This window comes from Drosophila ficusphila, unplaced genomic scaffold (genome assembly GCF_018152265.1).
Source record: "Drosophila ficusphila isolate 14025-0441.05 unplaced genomic scaffold, ASM1815226v1 contig_106, whole genome shotgun sequence".
Classification (NCBI taxonomy): Eukaryota; Metazoa; Arthropoda; class Insecta; order Diptera; family Drosophilidae; genus Drosophila; species Drosophila ficusphila.
The window spans coordinates 8,797,441-8,822,126 of record NW_025063993.1 but is presented as its reverse complement, the minus strand read 5'-3'; the positions used below and the strand labels follow the sequence as shown (position 1 = coordinate 8,822,126).

The 24,686-nt window shown below is 37.4% G+C and overlaps 2 protein-coding genes across 4 annotated transcripts; one reads left to right on the top strand and one right to left on the bottom strand.

The window, feature by feature from the left end:
- Positions 1 to 65: 65 nt before the first annotated feature.
- On the top strand, positions 66 to 24,142 carry LOC108096381 (cAMP-dependent protein kinase catalytic subunit 3). Of its 3 annotated transcripts, XM_017197936.2 has the most exons (9): positions 1,882 to 2,042; positions 2,107 to 2,181; positions 10,102 to 10,818; positions 21,256 to 21,424; positions 21,710 to 21,819; positions 21,878 to 22,123; positions 22,183 to 22,364; positions 22,968 to 23,045; positions 23,832 to 24,142. In XM_017197936.2, exons 1-9 carry the CDS (start codon positions 1,937 to 1,939, stop codon positions 23,955 to 23,957), a joined length of 1,809 nt encoding a protein of 602 aa, XP_017053425.1. In that variant the 5' UTR covers positions 1,882 to 1,936; the 3' UTR covers positions 23,958 to 24,142. The 3 variants fall into 3 exon arrangements, with proteins under 3 accessions (XP_017053427.1, XP_017053425.1, XP_017053426.1); XM_017197938.2 differs by lacking the exons at positions 1,882 to 2,042; positions 2,107 to 2,181 and adding an exon at positions 66 to 83; XM_017197937.2 differs by lacking the exons at positions 1,882 to 2,042; positions 2,107 to 2,181 and adding an exon at positions 4,986 to 5,780.
- Positions 499 to 1,657, bottom strand: LOC108096382 (group XIIA secretory phospholipase A2). Its single transcript, XM_017197939.2, has 3 exons — positions 1,468 to 1,657; positions 1,236 to 1,395; positions 499 to 1,167 (listed from the first exon to the last, which is right to left on the bottom strand). Exons 1-3 carry the CDS (start codon positions 1,555 to 1,557, stop codon positions 728 to 730), a joined length of 690 nt encoding a protein of 229 aa, XP_017053428.1. The 5' UTR covers positions 1,558 to 1,657; the 3' UTR covers positions 499 to 727.
- Positions 24,143 to 24,686: the final 544 nt, after the last annotated feature.

Sequence of the window (24,686 nt, the reverse complement as noted above, 5' to 3'; positions counted from 1 at the left end):
TAATGTTGCGAATAAAGTGGTTCCGGTGATTATCTTACTTCAAGAAGACGAAAGATTGCAGTGCAGATCAAGGAGCTAACTGAGTAAGTACCAATCTGAAAAGATTTATTTATGATAATCTCATAATTATTTAAGTAGTTGTTACATTAAGTTGGAAAATGCTTAACTTGGGAAGTATTTGGGAGAGTTACTATCTATCTATTTAAATAGAAACTGATTTAATTGGGCCGTGGTAAAGGCGGGATTTCTCTTCGTTTTTCTTCGGAGAAACAGTTTTGAATCATACATTCAACTGATAATAATGGATGTAAATAAATTTTTTTCTACAAGTCAAGCATTTTGGGGTGTTGAATTCCACACCCGCTAAGATTTGGCGTGTGGAGTGCTCAACACCCGGTATACACCTTCCGCCGGCCCTGTTTTCCAGAAAATAAGTTTTGCATAATCAATAACTAAGAACCACGTCAGTTTTAACATTTTCCTCCAAAAGACAAAAAATAGATATATAATAGTATATATATTATAGGTAAAAATATCAATGTATTTAACAGTCTGGACCGTTTGCATGCCACTATTTGGTATACAATTATGAAATTCGTCAAAGGACAATCCAGAGGATATGGACAGCCTTTCATAAACTAACACAACACAGGATAACGACAACATTTAACGCGCACTTATTCAGATACCCCTTGTGCCCCGCACCCTCAAAATAAGTGATCCTGTACTATATCTCGTTCCGATCCTTCCAGCCGTACTTTTGGCGCTGTTGTCGCTCCCGGCTGTTCCCCTGTTTGTTGCCATTGTAGGAGGAGGATGTCCTCGGCGGAGCACAGTAGCAGGATCTCTGCTGGGAGTCCAAAAACGAACGACATCCCAGGGTCAGAGTGCCCGTGAATAGCATTTTGGCAGCCGCCTTGCATCCCTTTATCATAAGATCGCTGGCAATGGACTTTTCGTAGCTATCACAGTGTTTGTAGAGACAGCGCTTGAAATCCAGGTCACACAACTCCTTGTCGCTATTGCAGGTGTCGTAGCAGATATCGTGGTCATTGCAACAGGTCTCCATTTCCTTGGCCGGCAGATAGTCTGTACTGATCCTTAAACCCAAGGATCCACAGCCATCCGCCGTGGGGGTATAGAACTTATTCTGCACCGCTCGAGGGGCTGTAAAAGATAAGAAAATGTACACACGGTTGCCGGGCAATTTACATAATTCGATTTGCGTCACACACCTGGTCCACCGATATCCGGAGCGGGGCATTGGTAAACGCAGTTCTCGTCCACTGCCGCATCGAAAACCTCATGAACCGTACGAAATTTGCGCACCAGAACAATCAGGTTCTTGAACACGTCACCGAATATTGCTTCCGCCGCAATAATGGCATCCCTTAGCTAAAATCCGGGGAGAGAAGATACAGGGATACAGATATCAATCGGTTACAGATTCGCAAAGAACTATCTCACATGAACTATTGTGCTGGATCCGTAGCCGGAATAGGCGTATGTGAGGAAAGTCAAGAGGTATATGGCCACCTTCATCCAGGAAAACTGCATTTTGTTTGTTCTATTGTCCGTTTCAGGGGAGATGATATATTTGTTGTGAGCACATAATAATAAACTATCCTAAGATTCTTCTAGCAGTGTGACCGGTGTAAGACTATAAAAATATACCACCCGGCTCAGGAACTATATGTTAAATGATGAGTTAAATAAATATTAAGAACGGAATTATAATTATTAGGATGGTGTTCACCTGTTACTTAACTGAAAATCAATGGATAATCAACAATAATTTAAAAAAATTTGGTGTCCTATAGTGGCGCCATCTGTTACACACTTAAATGCCAGTAGTCTGGCAGCACCTGAAACAAAGTTGTCGAACTATTAGGAGGGAAAATTCAAAAGTGTTCGGAAAAAAAAATAATTGTGTTCCATGGGAATTTGGAAAATTTTAAATAACATTGTAGTACTTACCGATATAAGCAAGTGCGTTTTAGCCAAATTAGGTATCCAATTCTTCCTTCCCAGCTGGTGGCAAAGTAAGTTGCATGTTGGAAATTAATATTAAAGAACGGAAGAAATTTAAATAATTATACCTGTCAGACTGGCGCGACCATGACAAGGCTTCCGGTCTGCGGACGGGACTTGCCACGCCTGCTTCGCCCACTCGAGGAGGAGGTGAGTGCCCAATGTCCTTGCCCTTGACAACAGGACTTGCAGCAGCCGCAGTGGCAAGAAAAATACACAAAAATAAAACACACAAATTAACACACAACCATGCTGACATCTCGTGCCTGCCGACGCTTAATTATAACATCAAATTGAAATGCACACGGCAATTGTGCGGCCCACCTGAAATGCGACTCTGGCACGCAGGCGTCACTCGTATTCGTTTGCACCTGACCTTGTTGGCCTTTATTACAACTGCCAACAAAATCAACATACATAAACATGCAAACGCAACACCCGAAAAGCGTTAACCCTTATGTTAGTAACCAACTTTACCGACGTCTTTTAGCAACCGGGTACCCGGGTACCCATAATTCTGAATATCAAAAATTTTGTTTATTTTATTAAAAAAATTTTTCCAAAATATTTTTTTCTTAAAATATTAATAGTAAGTGACAATATAAGGAAAAAAAAAATAGTGATGACGCTAAAAAGAAACCAGAAATAATAAATTTCTATAATAAATATAAAACTGGAGTCGACACAATGGACCAAATGGTGCGGAGATACACCAGTCAACGACGATCCTCGAGATGGCCAATGGCAATGTTTTTCAATATGTTAGACATTTCTTCACTTGCGACATATATAATTTATTCTAAAAAAATAATAAAATGATAAAAAAAAACGACAGAACGTCGTCAATTTATGCGTAAGCTAAGTGAGGAACTAGCATTGCCGATGATTGAAAATCGTACCGCGAATCCACAAATTATGCGTCACTTTTCAACAAAGATTGCCATTCAAAGTATTTTTGGCCATGCATTGACAGAAACAGTCGTGGTAAATCCTGGTCCAGAGATTCCAAAAGATAAAACCGGAAGAAAAATGGTTATAGGATCTTGCTATGTCTGCAATGCTTTTCCAATAAGAAGACGGCGAAAGACACGCAAGTTTTGTGCCAATTGTCGCCAACCTGTATGTGACGAACATTCAGTAAATCGTGTCCAGTGTGTTCAATGTAATTAATTATATTGCATGCATTTATAAAAATTTTATTCACTTTATTTCCTATGCTTTCCACTGTGGGTACCCGGGTACCCGGTTACTAATGAGGCGATGGCTGAAGTTTAAGCATAAAAAAATATAATAAAAAAAATATATATAAATTAAATGAACTCGCAACTAGCTTCCTTTTAAGTTAAAAAACGACGATTTAAGAGCTTAACATGAAATATCGAACTTGCTTTAAGCTTTTCACACAGATATACCGCGGGGGGTACCCGGGTACCCGGTTACTAACATAAGGGTTAAAGAGGCGCTTTCCCTGTTTGCTTACACTGGCAGAGGGCTCGTAAATACACAAAACATATTCCCCAGATTTTTTTGTTTCGCTAACGCCGCTGCCGCAAAGTCTACTGAAAACAAACAAACACTGAGGGAAAACACCCACCTCTATAAAATCGCACATAAACCTCTTCATTCGAATTGGTTTCTTGCCAACATTTGGCGATTCCGATTCAGGACTGCTCATTATTAGTTTTGGAAACTAAAAGCTTTAACCAAATAAAATATATACATTTTTTGTAATTTTTTAAAGCACATATTGTAATATTAGTTTAGTATAAATGTTTTCTAATAGCAACTAGAACTTTAGAAAAATGGGACTTCTTTAAATACAGTTGAAAAAGAAATGATTTATTAAAAGAAAAGGCTTTTTTATACAAGACATATTATTTTTGATGTTCTGCAGGTAACAATATATAAATATGTATTTCTTGGTTTTTCTTTTCTCGCTGACAAAACGTCTGCTCATGAAAACCCAACACTGAGGGAAAACCCCTACTGAACATTTTCAGTTTTATTGCCGAGAAAAATGCCTGCTTAATACAAACAAATCTCTTATGGAAAATTCGTTAGTAAAATTCAGGTAAAAATTGGAGGAACGAATATGGTGTCTAAAATGTATAGGTATAATGTAACATATCATTAACGTCAAATGGATAAAAAAAAATGTAATTATCATGGATAAAATAGTTTGACCGAATGAACTTATTATAATAAAAAAAATATACTTCTATAATATTGTTCTGCGCAATTAAAATCGGAGATAATCCTTTTAATATGCTTTATATGAGTTTCTTTCCTCGGAAAAAAGATTACAAGTTTTCACAGTTTATTATAGTAAAGATTTAAATGACCATCTTATCACTGTAGTTCTTGGGTTTGAAGTATTTTCTAAGATAAGAATCATTAAACTTATTATTTAAAGCCTATTTAAATACCTAATGGTAGTTAAATTTAAATTTATGAAGATTTAAGTTATAAGATGGACAGTAGAAATTTTTGTTCGTGTGTTTAACATGAAATATTATCTGTATAAAGACTTTGTGTTCCGTGGCGTTGTTGTCAATTAGCCAAACACAATATTCCGGCCGCCTTATCGCTGTCGCTGATTACAGTCGCTGCGCCATCCTGCGGCGATGATCCTGTTGCCGCCAAACCGTTTAGGCCCTCAAATGGAACAACACTCGAGGCACTTGGCCAAAATCAAACAGCCGCACACATGGAGAGCAAACGCAAACACAGCCACATCCGAGCATCCCAAAGCCATCTCCTCTTGGCCAACATCATCATCGCCGTCGTCATCATCGTTGGCCGTTTCCCCGCTGCCACGCCCCCTCCCGACGGCGCCGCCCCCTTTTCCGAACAACGACGACTGCGACGTCGACGGCGACGGCAACTGCGACGTCGAGAGCTGTGGCAAGCGATTCGCAGATTTTACGTTTCAGTTTCGTGCAAAACGTGGAAGCGGCTGGTCAACCCAGGAAAACCACCAGAGAACAAACAAAATCAGCCAAAGAAAATTGGAAAACTCGGCATTGGTCTAGAGGTTCTTCAGACTAACAAGAAACGAAAAAAAAAATTCAAATTGCCCGAACGTTAGATTTGATTAATTGCGGTTAGACGAAGTAGTTTGCATTGTGCTCGCTAAGCGGAGACCCACAAAAAGCTAAGAAAAACTGCAAGCTGCTCTGCAAAAACCGGAAATTCTAGATCTCTTGAATCTCACGATCCCAGCGTATAAACAAAACAAAGCGGCACTTTTTTCAACCAAAAAAACAAAAAAAAAAAAACAACAAGAAAAAGAGGCAAACAACGTAAGAAAAACCCACCAAAAAAGTGACACAAATAAAGCAAAGCGCGGTCGGTGTGTCCAGTCGATCTGGTACCTATAATACCTATAATACCCCCCAGATACTACCTATATACCTATAGCTCCCCGAGAAACGCTGAGTGTTGAGTTTATTTCTGTTTCTGTGTCGGCTTCGGCGGTTTTTCGCGTTTTTTTTTTCTTCTTGCTGGCCAAAAGCAAAGGAAAATCGACGGCAAAAGTCGTGGAAAATCGTGCGCTCTTAAAGTAACATATTTATTTTTAACAATTTCGCAAGCGTTCAAATTTTGCTCCAGCAAAAAATTCAGAACTCAGAAACCAGACAATCGCAACCAGAACAACAACAATAAATAGATCGGCGGCGCGATCGTTAAGGAAAACCAAAACAGCAGCGGCAAACGGCCGGCAACTTTGGCTCTTAAAATTTAGTTTGGTGAGTAATCGTTAATAGTGTAAAAAGCAGCAGCCAGCAGCTAAAAGCCAACAGCCAACAGCCAGCAGCCAACAGCAGCCAGCAACAAATCATAAATGTTTGCTTTCCAAAATAGAAACAAAAAGTGGAGATAAATTCGTTTTGATGATTAAGCTTTGAGTACTATAATTAGGCGATCCGATTTAATTAGTGCAATTAGCTAATTACACTTCACATAGAGAGGTAAATCTTAATATTTGGAGAGGAAAAGATACAAAAAGAGTGTCGGTGGTTAATGTGGTTTCTTCTCGCTTTGTAAGAAAGAGATTTCCGAGATCTTGCTAATGTAGTGATTAACTTTCGATCAGATGGGGGAAAATTAAAGTGGAGATTATGAAGATACTTTAGATGCCTTTCCGACATATTCATAATATGTAAAATAATCAAAATATAATTAGTTTTTGTGTAACAACAAGTTGCTCAGTTTCCTTTCCCCCATTTTCCAAATTTTATCATAATTTCCATGTAGTTGACCCCATTTAAATAGCCCTTCTTCATGACTCGCTTCAATAACTCTCAGCAAACTCAGCCAAGGACTTTCGAAATCAATTCCCCAACTTCCCCATACGCATAAAAGTTTCATATATTTTCATAGCCGAATTCAGTGAGTGAGTGAGGAACTAGCACAAGGACAACGGAAACACTTGCTCTATAAAAACAAATCCAAGACCATAAATCTGTTTGGCCCTTTTGCGAGTTCGAGGAACCCCTCAGAAAATATTCTCGTACTAAAACCGAGGAAGAAACAAAGCGTGTCGCTGGCTGTTATATGTATTTACGTTATGATTACATTTAGCCGGCATTATTTTTGACGATTATTGCCATTTGGGCTTTATTACCAAAAATGCCGAGGGGATGGGGTGCAAATCTTTATTTTGTCAACCGAAAATGGGCAATGAATTTTCGTTTTTGCAACACCCTCTTGTTATTTATTCGAGCGTTTGCACTTATTCAGATAATTACATATCCTGGCGTACGGAAAATATTAATAATGCCCAACGCCTACATCAAATTCTTTCCACTGTTTGGAAATTTCGAAAATAAACCGATGACGATGATATAAATATGAGACGCTTGCTTTTTATACCAGCGCATATATTTTTAAACAAATCGCCTCACGTTGCTTTTTATTAATTAATAACATAATTTATGCCCTGGGTAACCCAACGAATTAATAAATGTTGCAGACATTGCACGTTAATTTGATTTCCCGAATCAGAGGTCAATTGGCTTGCAGTCTCAAAATTAAGCAATGTCTTCTTTTGACATACTTGCTAATATTTTGAATAAATCAAAGTGCCTTTAGGCGAGGTGAGCCAACACTCATGGGATGAGTTTCATAATTTTTCACGGAAAATCTGCTCGAACAAGAAGATGCTCCCATATAATTTATAGGACTTTTTGCAATAATTAAGATTGGGGAAATAAGTAAATATAAATAAATATATTTAGGGGAATTTTTAATGTGTTGTAATACTAAAATAGTGAAATATTTTAGGAATTTAACAAACAGGAAGAGATCTTCATAAAATATTATTAAATGAGTTCCCAGAAATTCTTGTGAATATTTTGTTAAGATTTATTATGTTTTGTATGAATTCTTAAATACCAGAAGGATCACTCTCCCTAACCAGAATTTGAAAATATATTTTATGCTTCAAAAGAACTTGATAACCCTGATCTTTCGCAATCTTCCGCTTCATTCACCTGATCTTTCCACCTTATCTCGTTGGCACTAATTCTTGTGCTTAACTTTTGTGTATATAGTATATACTTTTTATTGCGTTTTCCATTCACGAAAAGTGGAAGCGGCAACGCGAGCAGAAAAAGAGTGCTGGCCACCGGAAGATTAGGCAACAATTTAACATTTGGCTGGCTGGTTGGCAGCGACGACCCCAATTTCCATTTCCATTTTCAAATTTGGCAGCCGCCAAGGTGAATGGGGCGGCTCTTCAGAGTGTGAGTGGATATATTCTCATATAGGACCCGCCGATCGAGATCGAGATCGAGATCGGTTGTTTGTGTTTCTTGGTTCTTGCTGCTTGCTTCTTGGCTAATTTACAGCCCGAGTGATTGTCTACAATAATTTTTGAGAAATTATTCTCAAAACAATCCATGCACTTTGCCTTAGACAACTTTAATTTATATTTCCGCACTTTCAATGCGTTGGCGTTTCATTTTCATATTTTCCTACCGAAAAAGTGCAATAATTTTTGAACGCGTACGTAAATAATCTTGAGTGACAGCCTTTCATAAAATTAATGTGTGTGTAATAATAATAAAAAAAAAAAAAACAAAACAAAACAAAACGAAAGCTCAAGCAAATATTCCAAGAAAACGTTGGTTGGTATTTTTCGTAAATATCAAAACGTTCTACTACGACAAGGTTTACTATAACAAAGCAATATAGATATGCATATACGTACAACTCATTTCTCTTGAGGCGTAGTTAGATTTATTTACGTAAACCCATGTCTATCAGGGGTTACCTTTGCTACTAGAGCGTGTCGATTGCATTAAGGGATGGGAAATTGGTTACGTGGTTAAGATCGACTGGCAATCGACTGCGAAATTAATTGAGATGATGATTCCAAGTGTACAAATAGAAGGGGAAGAGCTTTAATTAAAATTACGAGTCGCCTGAATTCGAGGAAAAGTCTAACAGGTTTGTTAGTCCATTGGGGTTTTCTTATGTTTTTAGTAGAATGTATTTTAATTATTATTAGGAACTCTCTTTAAATTTGTATAACATTTTTGTAACAATGAAAAATCACAGAGTAAGATTTTATTTCGCTTTCTTCTGTACTTATTTTTGTGCTGAATATTTGTTCATTTTGAAATATTCGCTTCTGCCAAATTTCGCAGTAAACCCTTTCGATTTTTCTGAACCGAATGACATGCCTGACTTATCTATTGTCATCTACTTGGCCTTCGAACGGCATAAGCTGCAGTTAATGATGCGCATCAATCGCTGCCCACGAGAACACATTTTGGTTGGGTTTTTTGCACCATCCTCGAATCAATTGAATGCTCTGGCCTAGATTGCCCCTGCACCCGCTTAAACAATAAAAGCCACTCAGGCCAGCCAAGAATATGCTCGCCATATAGATGGGTATTGATTTTATAGTCACATCCATCCATCCGACCATCCAACCATCCGACCATCCATCCATCCATCTCGATTTTGCATTTCGGGTGGACCGACCTCAATGACTCTCTATCGTCTTTATTATTTCTTGAGTTAAATGCATTTGTGCATTAAGGCGGACCTCAAGAAATTGCCTTTGTGTCTGGGGACTCTGGGCTTTCCTTTTGTTGGCAGGCAGGCAGCCAGGCAGTCAGGCAGGCATCAAATTGAATCAAGACTGCAGTTATTGTTATTAATAATATTAGTATGTGATATTAACCGGACTGCAGCCGCGACTCCTTTGTGTTTGCGTCGCCGGTGGAAAACCCTTTGGCATGCGAACTCAATTTTCCTAGGCTGACAGCTTATAATGCCCTTTTGTCTGTCTCTTCGTTGAAAAAACCTGCGACACACACTTGTTGCTCGATGAATATATAGTACATATACACACACACTACAAACTGACCGGCGGCCATTGCATTTCACTTTCAATTTATGGACAGTAGAATGGCCTAAAAACAAAGGCATCATCATCACTATCCTCGGCTGGTTAATTAAACGACCATGGTCTGGCAATGGGATTGGATCGGACTGGATTTTTTGTGGGACTCGGCGTATAAATACACCCAAGGCAATTTGAAAGAACAATAGAGGCGGCATTTAGCTAAGAGCACTGCGATTTTTTTTAATGGACATGTGAACTGAACTTGGGGAGTAGGAAGTAAACGGAAAATAATGCAAGTTTATGCCAGACACTATTATTATTACAGTTCTCTTCCTTAAATGTTTTGGTGTCAGAACTATTTCGAGGTTTAGTTTTAGTATGCATTTAAGTTTTTATTGTTTAATAAAAATTAAATTTTTTTTATATTCTAAATGCGGAGAGAACATTTGGTTAATTGCATTCATTAAGATCAAAGTTAGCTAACATTGTCTATTTATTTAGGTTACAAAATTTGATTTTACCCACCTTATATCTAAAATATTAAAATATTTTTTGGAAATTGGTTTACCAACTAAAAACGTCATCGTTTTGTAATTATAGCCAGTGAAATCCATTTCATATTTTTTCCGTTCACTATTCAATCAATTTCGCTTGACTATTTGCTTTGTTATTCAAATATAACCAGACAACTCATTTCCATTCGATTGCAGGCGAAGCATTGACAGGAGGAACAGGAGCGACAGGAACTCCGGCAAGGACATTTGAGGGACCGAGAGAGATGTCCACGGCGACTTGTGCCCGCTTCTGCACGCCTTTGACATCCGGCACCACAGGATCCACATCAAAATTGACAACCGGAAGCGGAAGCGGCAACATGACGTCATCCTACAAGAAGAAAATTCCATCAAACAGTGGCAACAGTACAACAACAACAGCAACAGCAGCAGCAACAACAACAAATGACAGCAGCAGCAACAACACAGAGACAACATTCACATTCAAATTGGGCCGCTCGAATGGCCGGAGCAGCAGCAACGTGGCCTCCAGTGAGTCATCCGATCCGCTGGAGTCCGATTACAGCGAGGAGGATCCGGAGCCAAGTCAGCAAATGCCGGATCCGGCTACAAATAGGAGGAGCAGCAGCACCGCCACCACCACCACCACCTCCTCCGCCAGTTCCGCTGACCATGACAATGATTTGGAGGAGGAGGACGACGAGGACGACGACGATGACGAAGAGGTGGGCGGCAGCGGACGGGATGCCGATGATGCCACCCACGATTCCAGCGAGAGCATCGAGGAGGACGATGGCAATGAAACGGACGACGAGGAGGACGACGACGATTCCGAGGAGAGCAGCAGTGTCCAGACCGCGAAGGGAGTGCGCAAATACCACTTGGACGACTACCAGATAATCAAGACAGTGGGTAAGTCCCCCCGATGAAGCTGTTTACTTACAATCCCACGGGGCGTATGATTGATGTTAAGGTCCCGCGCCGTTTAACCTTCAACTTGTCGCGCGAACGAACATAGTTCACCATCCGATCGATTTTCGCCTGTTTGTTGGTTTTCCAGGGGAAAATGTTTCGACGGATGCTATCAAAACACACTCGTTTCTAGGTCGGGTTGCAAGTCAAGGCTTGCTGAGGTCATTCCGGGATTTATGGGTGTTATTTTTCGAATCGAAGAACTAGCTCTGGTGAATAAAATTTGTTGGTTTATAGTTCGAGCAAAAGTTTTGTACTTTCTGTGTTCACTTGCAGAATTAAACATAAAATAGATTGAACTTAGTCTACTAAAGATCCGCTAACATACTTCTGATAACCAATTTTATAATCAAGTTTATAAAGACACCTACATTTATTCCATAAAATTAGAAATATGTATGGTAACAACAGTATAAATAGAAAATATTTGTTGATATTTTAATAAATTAGCTTTTTTATACCCTTGCAGAGCAAAAGGGTATTATAATTTCAGTCAGAAGTTTGCAACGCAGTGAAGGAGACACCTCAGACCCCATAAAGTATATATATTCTTGATCAGCATTACGAGCAGAATCGAAATCCGTCTGTACGTCTGTCCGTCTGTCCGTCTGTCCGTCTGTCCGTCTGTCCGTCTGTCCGTTTCCGCGCAAACTAGTCTCTCAGTTTTAAAGCTATCGTGCTGAAACTTTCCCAAAAGTTGTGTAGTTGTTGCACGCAGTATATAAGTCGGAACGGGCCGGATCGGCCGACTATATCGGATAGCTCCAATACAAGAGAATGAAATAAAAAATTCTCACTCTGTTGTTTTTGATCAGATCGACTTGAATTCTACAAGATGGCGTTTTCTAACTGTTATTGAATTTTGGATTAAATTTGAACAAAATCGGATAACTCTATCGTATAGCTGCCATAGGAGAGATCGAAAAATATATATAGAATTAATGGAAATAAATTGATAGCATCGTTGTTTTCTATCCCACGAGCTTGATTTTTTGAACATCAAGTTTTTTAACAACCCTTATATTGAAAAAAAAGTTTCATAAAAATCGGACAACTATATCTTATAGCTGCCATAGGAAAGATCGAAAAAAACTATATAGATTTGTTTATAAATAAAATAATAACATCGTTGTTTTTCATCAGACAAGTATGATTTTTGGAATATAGAGTTTTTTTACGACTCTTGAATTACGAATTAAATTTGATAAAAATCGGACAACTATATCATATAGCTACCATATGATCTATAGTCGAAAATATGGAAAATGAATAGAAAAATCGTCTTAGCTTCGATGTTGTTAAACCTTTATGCATTTTGTTCGACATATTTGATGACTGCAAGGGTATATAAGCTTCGGCTTGCCGAAGCTAGCTTCCTTTCTTGTTTTTAACTACAGTGGAATAATCAGCAACCTACCTTTTGAATACTTCTCTCTGGTATAAAAAATTCTTAAAATATTAATAGAAAACACATTTTTATTCCTGTCAAAAAAATGCAAACTGGCAAACCCCCGCACACATTCGAAATCTTTCTTTACTTTGATTATTCATTTTAATTAAAAGAGTTTTCTCACCTGTTCAATCAATTCGTTCTCATCTGCAGTTGTTTCATCTGAAAAACGAAAAAAAAGATTCAAATGCCATTGTCTTACTTTTTATCTGCTTTCTGTTTGATATTCTTTGATTTCGCTCAACGATTTAATTTCAAATATTTATTACCTCATTTTTAAGCACATCGGCATGTGAGAGCTCCTTCAGCTCAGCGTTGGTTTCTATTCAATTCTATTGCTTTTTATTGGTTTTATGCATAAATAAATTATTATTGATTACGCAAATTGAATGAGGCTGGGAGGCAAAGAGACTAGGAGCTCGTATTATGAATATTATGAGATTTTCGCAGCACAGCGGGCAGCGGCTATTGTTTTCATTGCTCCACGGCGATCTGGATTGCGTAAAATTTCATTAGACAATATTTAAAGTGTAGTCTCTTACGTACGGGCATTTATTCTTGGACTCTGCTTAGGATCATCAATGGGTCTTACATACTCGTTCAGACGATCGGCCAATTAATGCCCATAATATTTTGATTTGTTCCCCATTTTGACGTCTTCGGTATGAGCGAAGCAAACGATTTTAGTATCCGACTAAATTTAGTATACAATTCAAACACTCATTAAGCCTTGCGGCATAAATATTTACCCGAGACTTGGGCAAGTTCAGAGCATTTTCCTGATTTATTACCACAACATTTGCTTTACTACACGTGCGAACAATATAATTTTTCGTTTTGCCATCAAAATCATTTGAAAACATTTAGGCATCGATTGTTTCAGTTCCAAACTGCTAAAACTGCTAGAGCCAACTCAAACAGTCACGGAAATATTGTGGGAGTAAATAATGGCTTTTTGTACAACAATTACCTGCTAAATTGTTCTACGTTTTCTTTTTTTCAACAGATTAATTACAGCAATATATATTTTTTAAATCGTTGTAGGAGTTAATGGTTTTTTGCTGCCCACTATAATTTATTCCCCGAATATATTTTATTCAACACAGATTTTTTGTTTGAATGCATTTTGTTTAAACAAAAATTCTAAGGCATGTTTTGAAACAGATTAATCAGAAAGAACTTTCTTTAAAAATTTTACCAAGCTTAAAGGAAGCTGATTAATCAAATTATATTTGAAGTATATTTGTTTTATTAAAGAAGCATCAATTTTTTGTGGGTGTAATGCATGGAAATAAATATCAGATTCAGCTTTTTAACAGAATATATGTGTTATTTACCTTATCGATCTTGTCCTATGTCAAGGGGAGGATGTTCTCCAGTATTTCCGGTTTTCGGCCATTGTTTAAAATTCCTCAGTCAACACCTCTTCCGAGGTATGAGTAATTCCCCCCCGAGATCTGCTATCCGTATTTTCTTTCAACAATTCACGATCCACGAGTTTAGAGCAGACCACACGACGTATGAGTAATCTGTAGCATGGATTTCAAACAATTTCCAGAGCCAACATCGCACTGCCCAAAAGGTATTGAGTGCGATTTTCGAGAGAAATCCGTTAAAAGTAAATAAACCAGAGCGGATATCATGCCATGCACACGCACGGGATCCCAAAATGAAAATGCGAAAATGTGAAAATGGGAAAATGGAAATGGGAATGGGAATGGGCTGTGGGGAATTAATGCCAGTGAGTCACGCTTCTATTAGGGCATACGGATAATCAGCCGGTCTATTCTGCTATTCTCCCAATCCCAATCCCAATTCCCCCCCTCGATAATAACAATAATGGCTGAGATGGCCAGGAGATGCGGCTACGGGCAAGTGAACATCATCGCCGTAATTGCGGAAAAGCCAGTGGATGCTGAAAACAATATGGCCAGAAAATATGAAGAAAAACCGCAGCGAACCGCAACGAAAACATTGGGAACTCTGAACATATGCCCCCTAAGATTTACTATAAATATTGATAGTTCATTCGGTTGCCGGCACGAAATCCCATTGATTAACCAGCGACCTCAGGTCTCCTTCGATTGCTTTAAAAAAGAGAACAAAACGGGGATTTTCCCGGGAGAACATTTCCCAAGAAATGTTTTCAAATTTCGGAAAACAACAACAGCGCTTTTGGGAAACAAATAAAACATGTTTTTGTTTGTGCACGTTCTGGCTGCATGTGATTCGATGGATCAACAACCAACAACCAGAAAATGCCATTAGCTTTGGCCTTAAACCTGTCGAGTCAACAGCTCGGTTGCAATTAACACCGCAATGGAATGAAATGGACTCTGGTGGCCATTCGAAAAGGAAATGTTCGCATCGGGAAACTGGATTGAAGTTTGTGCCTGTCTGGGCAAGAGTTTTCTTTGAGTGAAAGTCCATTACTTGTCAGCGCTTAAGTGTCCGGGAAGAAAGTTTATTATCAGGATACGAAGTTTAAAAACACGTTCGTTCTTTAAAGTTATTTGAAGTGTTCTTTGTATTTTACAAAGTACTAAAATCTCTTTCAAGATTATTCCCCTCCAAAAAAAATATAAGAACATCTTTTCCACATAATTCAAAGTACTAAAACTGAAAAGCTTAAACGACTTGATAGACATTACTTTGGATTTTTAAAATGTGCTCTCGGGCAATCAATTGGCTCATTAAAAATTCCCAAACGCTCTAAAATTGTACAAAGTATAGTTAAAGTGGGCGATATTTTCGGAAAGGATCATTAACCCCATCAATTCGCAGCGAAAAAGTTATAAATTTCCTTTGGTGGCCCACTTTTTTTTGAATAATTAGAGGCAATGCGGAAATCTCTGACAATTGAGGCGCTGACCTTCTGTTTCCCAAAGCAAATATATCAACTTGACTAATTTTCCCAGTGGGGGATGTCTCTTTGTCTTAATGATTGAAAAACAGAAAGAGTTGCAAGCAGACAATCCTTTTAGTCTGCCCATTGATTGATGGATTTTTTACGAATATAAATATTTACGCACGATTCTGAGAAACGGAATTCAGTCGGGACATAAAATTGGCCAAAACACAATAGCCTTCTGCCGTTTGCCAATTGAAATCGGTTCGGAATCGAATTGAAATCGCAGAGTGTCAGACGGCGTGTGTGGCGGGGATTCCTTTCGTTCTTGGGTTGTCTCTCGTGTGCTTTTAGCATAAATTGATTTTTAAATAATAAAAGCCAATCAAATTTCGAGCGGCCAAACGTGTCTGTCGGATAGCGAACACATGTCCCCCTGGTTGTTCTCCGTGTAGAACAACAAGTTGTGTGTCGACGTTCCGTCTGCAAAGTATAACTCATAGTTCAAATGGAAAATCTCCTGCTATATTTTTGTTGTTGTGTGCTAAGTGCCTAACAAAAATATTATATATATTTTCTGTATAAGTAATAATAATTTTGTCTGTGCTCGCCGCATGAAAAGACAAAATCAGTCAACGGGAAATTTACGATCGCATGGAAAATTTGAATTCGCCTCGCCCGATCTTTGTAAACTTTGTGAAGCTCGAACGAAAATCTGAATTTTATTTCAACAAAATCGAGCCAACGTATAGGCGAATATCATAGAAAATATTATTTGGCAATATGCCGAGAACCGAAGACCCCTCATCTACCAATTTTTTGGGGGGAGTGAAAAGATTTGGTCTGGTGTTTTTAGGGGACCCATCCCTGAATTCAAATCGCATGTCGCGTTGCTCTTTGAAACATTAAAAGAGCACATAAAACCGCGTTATTAGCACACATTTTCGCCCCTGTTGATTCTTATTAATAAAGGTGACCTAAAAATGCACTTTGCATCTGGCCATTATAGACAAATTGAACTGCACCCATCAGGCCGAAATGAACGCCGAATGATTTTCCACATTTCAACATCAGATTTATGTTCGATCACCGCCGCCTCCCACCACTTTGTGGTTTTGTAAATATTGTACTGTGAAAACTTGACAAATGTGAAAATCAAATCGACAAGCAGGCACAGGTGGACCAATTTCAATATGCCGTGTGGTAAATGGTAAACATCTGCTTTGTAAGTGTCGTAAATCGCTTAAGTTATTGGCGGGATGTCGCCCATGGAAAGGTGATTGGGCAAGGTGTGTGGTTCAGTGGGCGAGTGGGTGACTTCCGTGGTGCACATCATGCCTATATTGCGTCAATAAAGATACAAGGCTATACGCAAAAAAAAAGTGAAATAAACCGATAAGGTGTAAGGTAATTCCATTTTTATAAAGGCTTGAAATCATTTTTTGTGTACTTTAAAATTTGAAGAGCATCGATAAGCTGAAATGAACAACAAAGAACCATTTATTTTGATTTTCAAAATTTCAATTCAAAAGAATTGATCTTATTTTTCCTGGAAACGGAACAACTTGAATTAATTTTGTGGACCATATTCAAAAACGCCAAGAAATGTATCTATACTTTAAATTCAATTAAAAGCATTTTATTTAAAAGAATTCTAGGAATTGCAGTCACTTATAATTTCTTAGCTTGACGATTGGTTTCCGCATGTAAAATTTTTTTTATATATTTTTCAATGACTTGCTTTATTTTGTATTTAATTCGTAAACTGTCGCTAGTTCATAACCTTCAATAAATCAATATTGAAATAAATCAAGAAACTGCGAATAACAGCACCTACTAATTGGTATAACTGCCTCAAGGTATAAATGAGTAAGCCTGCAAATATTTATTAGCAAAAAACCTACCCCAAAAGGTACATTTACTATTTTTATCTCAAAAGTACAAATTGCAAAATCAACAATTATTCACTGACTGCTAAAATGAGATCAGTTAGGCAACAATTACGCGACCTAAATTCTCCTTGTTTATTATTTCTTACAACAGCTTAAATATCGGTTTTAATGCCTATTCGGAATTGTTTAAACTTAAGATCTGTTCAGATTTATATTTAAACTGGCCTCGATAGCTCCGTGTCTCTCAGTCGGTTTTCCTTCATTTATGGATCTTTAAACAATCTTTGCTCCGACGAACTGCATAAAACGCAATTAACTTTATTTAACTTGGTCGGCAGCTGCCGAGAATTGCAAATGGTGCCAAGTTTATATTCGCATTTACATGCTCTGATGTTCGGAAAGTTTTTAATTTGTTAAAAACAGAAACAGATACGCGTCCGACTGCAATGATTTTTATTCCCAAGCGTAAATGAAAGGCATCCATCCGTCAGATGGACGGACTGCATCCACGGGATGGCAATTTCACTGGACAGTTTATGGCATCGCTTCGTCAAATAGAAAGTTTCACGTATTATGTAAAATATGTTTCGCCTTTTTTCACGCACTTTTTGCAGTTGCATCTCTGCAACTTGTGAGCCGTTTGCCGTCTGCAGCCGCCAACTGGTTTGGCCACCTCTCAGCCAGACTTTAATTGTGGCCGACATCGGCGGACTCGACCGTCTGCGGCATCGTCTGAAGACTCCGCAATACCACTGCAACAAAATGTGGCTTTATAGATATTTATTAATTTACCAAATGCGAAAAAAATTACTTTTATTTGAATGATAGGTTGTACATCATTGCCTTGTTGTAACAAAAATAATCATGTTGCAATGATAAAAACTAAATTTAGTGGAGAATTTTTATTAAAAATGTTTCCACCTTAGTTTTCTTTTTAATAATGTTTATTTTAATGACAGCATTATTTCCTTAAATTAAATCAAATTAAATTAAGTTTGAATGTAAACACAGTTCTGATATTTTTTTGATGGAAACCCTTTACCTTTTTATTAAATGAATGACCATTTCGACCGATCTTGTTGATCCTGTTCACCATATCGCAGTGCAATCTTCAGTCTCGGTTTTGTCTGCTCCGCAGCTGTCACAATTTCACTTTGGCCAGACATTTAGGAGCAGCCGGCGGCCAGTTGCCAGTTTCCAGTTGGCGGTAGTGAGACAGTGGAAGTGGCAGTTAAAACATCGGTAAAAGCACTTTCCTTTGCACTAGACGCGATCCACTTGAGGTGGAGTGGCTCGTCTACGAGATGCTAAGAGATCGCTTGGGAAGTGTTTGCTTCTATTTCGAAAGCGTGATTGAAAAGTCTTCGAAACTTGGGGATTTCACATATGCGAAGTCATTGTACTTGACATAAACTAGTGGCTTATGTATTTTTCATTTATCACAAAGTTGGGATTAGCGTTTAATATTTAAAGCTGGCATGTAAAAAGCTATTACAGAAGTTAAGATATTTTTCTCGATTTTAGTTAAAGAAAATGATTTCAAATAAATTTATATAATTAAATAATAAACTCAACTATTGTAGAATACCTAATTTTCTCTCAATTTATTTTGCAGCAAAGTTTTTAAAATAAATGTAAATAATCAAGTGGTTTACTAGCTGCTGAAAATTCTGGCATTTCAAACAAAACATTTCACTTGTTTGTTTCTCACTTGTTTGTTCCCCATTAGAAATTTTGAAATATGTTCAGTATAATTTTGCCCTATATTAACATGTAAATATTTAAAAAACTTATTTCTCCAGACCGAAGCCGAATTCCTGTTGCCAATTTGCTGCCGCCGGAATTGTTTCACCGCAGCCATGTGCGGTGTAAGGCATGCAACTTGTTGCCAGCCAGAACTTTCCGTTGGGGCAATACTTTTCCCCCAAAATAATTCAAATTGTTTCCTGCAATTTGTTGTTTTCTTCACGCCTTGGAATCCCGATTCCTTGCAGGGTGCCGGTGTCTGCAATTCCGCCCTCGAATTGGATTTTCAACCATAAAATCATCCATCAATTGCTGTAGTTATATCTGCTTGATTTATTTCGTCTGGCATTTTGCAATATTTATTTCTCGTTTCGCTAAATTTTGAATTTTGCATGCCATGGCAATGGCAATTGCTAAGCAATGGTTATAACATGGAAAGATTTTCCTCAAATGCATGTTTTATGAGCTGTTTATTTATAATGGCTTAATTCGTTATTGTATATTTTAGTAGGTTTGTTCAAAGTTCGATTTTGGGTGTTCCTCTTGTTTGGGTTTGTTTGCACTTGAGCATATAAAAATGTTTGAAACATTCCCTATCTTTTTTTGGTAGCCAAGTTGCTTGTTTCTCTTGAAATATTTCTCTGGAAGTCTGGAATTCTGAATATTTGAATGTTTTTAAAGGCACAAAATTCGAATACTTTGCTAAAAGTATTAGTGGCTCATTGATGCGTCTCTGGGATTTATCAACTCGATTCTCATACTTTTTGCCTCAGTTTTCAAGCTTTTCCATCCCCACTTCAAAATTATATAATCCCGATGCTTTGCTGAATCACTCGAACTACGTAATCAAGAAACCGATTTCTGTACAGCAAAAAGAACCATCCATTAATTACAATGTCGGGATTAATATTTTGATTTGCACGTGTAATGCTTGACTCACTTCACACAAAAGAACACCCACGCAATTTTGCGGTCAAAAAAATAGGGTTTAAGTTTCGAAAAACCAGCTTATTTAATATCAAAAATATGTAATATAGAAAGTTTAATTACAATAGCCCACGAAATTTAAATGCACACTATAAATAAAAATAATTGCAATACATATACATATATCAAATTAAAAAAAGTAATACCATATAATATCTACCATAAATATCTTATATGCTTGTATTTATTTTTCTGACCTCCACTGTACGGAGCCAACTATTCTGGCCAGTTTTTCGCCGAGTATTGTTTGATTTTCTGGGAATATCGCACGTGGCAAACGATTGTGGCCGAGTTCAATAATCTGCTCACTTTTGCTTTATTACATTGAAAATCACGGCTAATTATTGCTGGCCAGATCGAGAGCACCGAACCATCGGCACACACCGGCAAAACGTGCTGAAAAACTAAAAGCAGCTGTAGAAAGCAAAATTTTTCTCACTCCTCCCTTGCCTCGTGTAATTGGAAATGATTGCGTTTCGCCTTTTGATTTATAAGACAAATCAATTTGTAGCCGTTTTGTTGTTTTGGCATGCAATGAAAAACAAAGCAGCAAAACCGAAACGAAACGAAAAACGAAAAGAAATTTTCCGCCGTTGGTCTTGGCCTTAAGTGTATCTGCTGGCCAAAGTGTTTATAGTATGTGAAATCCGAGAGGCTCACACGCTCCGTGTTTCCTTTCCTGCCAGTTAGTCACTCACTCGCTCGTTTGCCGGCCCCAAAAAAGAGCGCCCAGAGAGTCGGACGTTAGCCCAATTAAAAACTCAAGGTTGAGAAAATCTCGGCTGGGCGTGTAAGCCAACACCCCGTGCCGGCCATATGTATTACCTGGTACCAGTGGCACTGACTTGGCTGGTAAGCCAGCTCGCATTTGTAACCTCAAAACGTGCTCGACAGTGAAAACAGTAATTATGCACCAGCCACCTAAGTATGTTTGCCTACAGTTGCGGTGGAAATGTCAAGTTTTACTGAAAATAGACTCCTCTAAAATGTCAATATTTTATAGTATACATGGAGGTTTAGGAAATGTCAGCCCAATATGAAACATAGTCTCCCAAAGTACAGTTTCTTTAGTTAAAATCTTTAAGCTGGTTATTCTATTATTATATAATATAATATATTGTTTTCTAATCAAAGAGATAAGTTGGAGATATAAATTAAAAAATATCTCTTGAAATTCCTTTTTTTTTTTTTTTTTCTGATAAATATAATTGAGAAGGTGTTAAACCAAGATTTTCTATCTTTCCTTAAAAATGTCTCAGTTCTATTATTTCGACCTAGATTGTTTACCCGCTGACGTTTAAGGTAAAACGAGACCTTTACCATATCGTTTGCAAACACTTTAATGGGGCATGCCCCGATATTCAAGAATGTTGTTTGCGGTTTTGGCTTCGATGCATTCGATAATACGATACCCTACATTACCTCTTCTTTTTGTTGTTGTTGTTTTCTTTTAGGCACTGGCACCTTTGGACGAGTGTGCTTATGTCGTGATCGCATTTCGGAGAAGTACTGTGCCATGAAGATTTTGGCCATGACCGAAGTCATTCGTCTCAAACAGATTGAACACGTGAAGAACGAGCGGAATATACTGCGCGAGATACGACATCCGTTTGTCATCAGTCTGTAAGTAGAACGATAGGAAAATATAGTTTTCTTAACAAATATAAATATTTTTTATTAAAAATTGAAAATTTTTTGGAAGTTGCATATACAGCTTAATAATAAACAGAAAATGAAACACAATTTTTGTAAGCCTTAACGTACGAATACAAATGAAAAGGTCAATGTAATTTTGGAAACGATATAAATATTTAATTTTTTTATATAATTTATCTGTTTATTAAAAAATATCCATTATATTTTCCACAGAGAAAACATTATAAATTTATTGATATTTTTTGCTTTCAGGGAATGGTCCACAAAGGATGACTCAAATCTGTATATGATCTTTGATTATGTCTGCGGCGGAGAGCTGTTTACATATCTGCGGAATGCAGGAAAATTCACTAGTCAAACTTGTGAGTAGTCATCCTCTAATATCTCTATTTGAATCATAAGGAGTTACCTATATTTTAGCTAACTTCTATGCGGCTGAGATCGTCAGTGCTTTGGAGTACCTGCACTCGCTGCAAATTGTTTACCGTGATCTGAAGCCCGAGAATCTGCTGATCAATCGGGATGGCCATTTGAAAATAACAGATTTTGGATTTGCCAAAAAGCTGAGGGATCGCACTTGGACATTGTGCGGAACTCCAGAGTATATAGCACCTGAGATAATTCAGTCCAAGGGTCATAATAAAGCCGTGGATTGGTGGGCATTGGGTGAGTTTAAATCTCTATCTATCAATAATGAAAAATACTGATTAGATTCATATTTGTAGGAGTTCTCATCTACGAAATGCTCGTGGGATATCCACCTTTCTACGATGAGCAGCCCTTCGGCATTTACGAGAAGATATTGAGTGGTAAAATCGAGTGGGAGCGTCATATGGATCCCATTGCCAAAGACCTGATCAAAAAGCTGCTGGTGAATGATAGAACCAAGCGACTGGGCAACATGAAGGTGAGAATCATCACCAATCAGATGTTGAATTCTTAAAAATTAAAATATAGAAAGATCTAACAGGAGAATCGATAAATAAACAAATATACTGGAGCATAAAGTTTGTTCAGCTGCCATTCTATCCATCAAGATTCCTTTTTAATGATTTGTAAAATTAGCTCTGTCAAAGTTTATTTATTTTTTTCCACCTCTATCTTCCTTAGATAGTTTCGCATAAAAATACTTGGCAAGCTTTCGGTTAACATTTTCCGGCTTATTAGGCCCTATATTTATAGCGAATTGTTTACACTTGTCACAGTTGGATGGCCAGATTTTGTTGCTGGCATTAAAAATTGCATCGCATATATCAAAAATTAATTGTTGGCCATCGCAAATAGATCTGCACATGCTCGTTGTCAGTTAGTCTAATACATTTTCTTCAAATCTTTTTTCTTGTTCCCCCCAAATTTTGTTTTCGCCACGTCGCGTTTGCGTTTTTTTAATAGATTTGTCGCGCGTTTTTGCAACACGAGCCAGCCAAATGCAAAACGTTATTTATGTCTAATATTTTGTATTTAATTCTATGTTCGTCCCCCGATTTCGGAATACGTCTCACCCTAATAGAATGGCGCCGATGACGTGAAGAGGCATCGCTGGTTCAAGCACTTGAATTGGAATGACGTCTACAACAAGAAACTTAAGGTGAGTTCAAGGGTCTTTGTCTTCAAAGTTTCCCTTTTTAATTAGTAGTAATTGTGGTTATTACTTTGTGTAGATTTTTGCGTCACTCATTTCTTTTTTTGGTTTTCGTCTAGTTCTTTGTCAGTCCGCCAATGTATTTTCATACGTTCTCGTAATTAAAAGCAAATAAACAAATCAGTTTTCCAAATTAGCTGTGCCTTTAGTTAATGACCGCAGCGTCTATTTCGGCTATTTTGGGTGGGTGTTAGAGCCATAAATCTGCCGGTTCCCTCTGCCCAACCCAGCTGATCCCATTGCGAGCGCCGAGTGCGAGTGAAATGTAACAAAAGGGGGCATTTCGCCCCAGAAGAACAAGGTGTTAATTGCCCACATGGACGCCTCCGCCCAGGAGGGAGTCAATGGGTTAAATGCGTCAGAAATGATTGTTACAAACGTGCTGAATTTTGCACACATTTCTCAGCGTTTTTTTTTAGCAAATCACGTATGCGAGTTTGAAGAGACTTCAAGAATAAACTTTAAATGGGGGCAAAGGTACACACTTAGTATGCACTTTTACTTTGGTATTATATTTTGCAAAACTTTTTCTTAGAAATATTTTATATATGTCTAGAAACAATGTATTTGTGAAATGTTTAAACTTTTCTGAAAATATATTTCGGTTGCAATTAGTCGTTCACTATTTTCCTTGCATTAAAACAATCATAAATAATAAGTAATTTGTGCCAAAAATATTATATAAGATATTCACATCAAAATAATAATATTCCGAATTTATTTCAATTATAGCCACCAATTTTACCCGATGTACATCACGATGGTGATACTAAAAATTTTGATGATTATCCCGAGAAGGATTGGAAACCCGCCAAGGCAGTAGACCAAAGAGATTTGCAGTACTTCAATGATTTCTAAATAAAAGCCGAGAAATTGTCGTTTTTTGTTTTCTGTTGAAAATTGTTATAATTTGCGACAGCAAGAACATTCATTATTTATACTGGCAATTAAGTGTTTAAAGTGCTGTGCTTTTGCAATGATATGTAGCGGTACATATATCTATACATAAATTATATTATAATATACTACTATACATAAACGTACACCCTTAAATAGTAAGCCTAAGTTTATACCCGTAATGTTATGTCTAGCAAGTGACGTCTATTATTATTTATAATTATTTAATTGTTTAATGTTCAAATTGCGAGCAGTTCCCACACCCAAAAAGGAACACCTATAAAAGTACAGCTAAAGTACAGTAAAAATAAATATTCTTAAAAAACAAAAAAATATTAACGTAAAACGTTGAATAAAGTGATACAAATTGAAATTCTGTCTAGTCTTTGTATTTTATTTCGCATATATTTCTTTACTTTTGGGAAGGGATTAGTTTCGGATCCGTAAATCTGTCAGATCTTGAACACGAGTCGTTCTGACGAAGGCGTATCAGCGTGATTTTTGTTTGACGTTTGTGTTTATATATTTTTGGAATTATCTCAGACAATTTGTTTTGTGGTATTTATATTTAAAGTTTTATATTTATTTTAATATTGAACAGTTTCTTTTTATTTTAATCGGGGACTACTTACAGTTAACAACCATCCTTTGATTTTATATTGTTAACAATTTTTTGTTAAATAAATAGGT

Bases quoted from the DNA above. Each gene is read 5' to 3' on its own strand.
- LOC108096382 (XM_017197939.2), bottom strand. From the start codon at position 1,557: ATGCAGTTTTCCTGGATGAAGGTGGCCATATACCTCTTGACTTTCCTC. The intron at 1,396-1,467 runs GTGAGATAGTTC...CCCGGATTTTAG, and splicing joins GATCCAGCACAATAGTTCAT to CTAAGGGATGCCATTATTGC. The intron at 1,168-1,235 runs GTGTGTGACGCA...TATCTTTTACAG, and splicing joins TCCGGATATCGGTGGACCAG to CCCCTCGAGCGGTGCAGAAT.
- LOC108096381 (XM_017197936.2), top strand. From the start codon at position 1,937: ATGGGAATTTGGAAAATTTTAAATAACATTGTAGTACTTACCGATATA. The intron at 2,182-10,101 runs GTGAGTGCCCAA...ATTCGATTGCAG, and splicing joins TTCGCCCACTCGAGGAGGAG to GCGAAGCATTGACAGGAGGA. The intron at 22,365-22,967 runs GTGAGAATCATC...TCACCCTAATAG, and splicing joins AGCGACTGGGCAACATGAAG to AATGGCGCCGATGACGTGAA.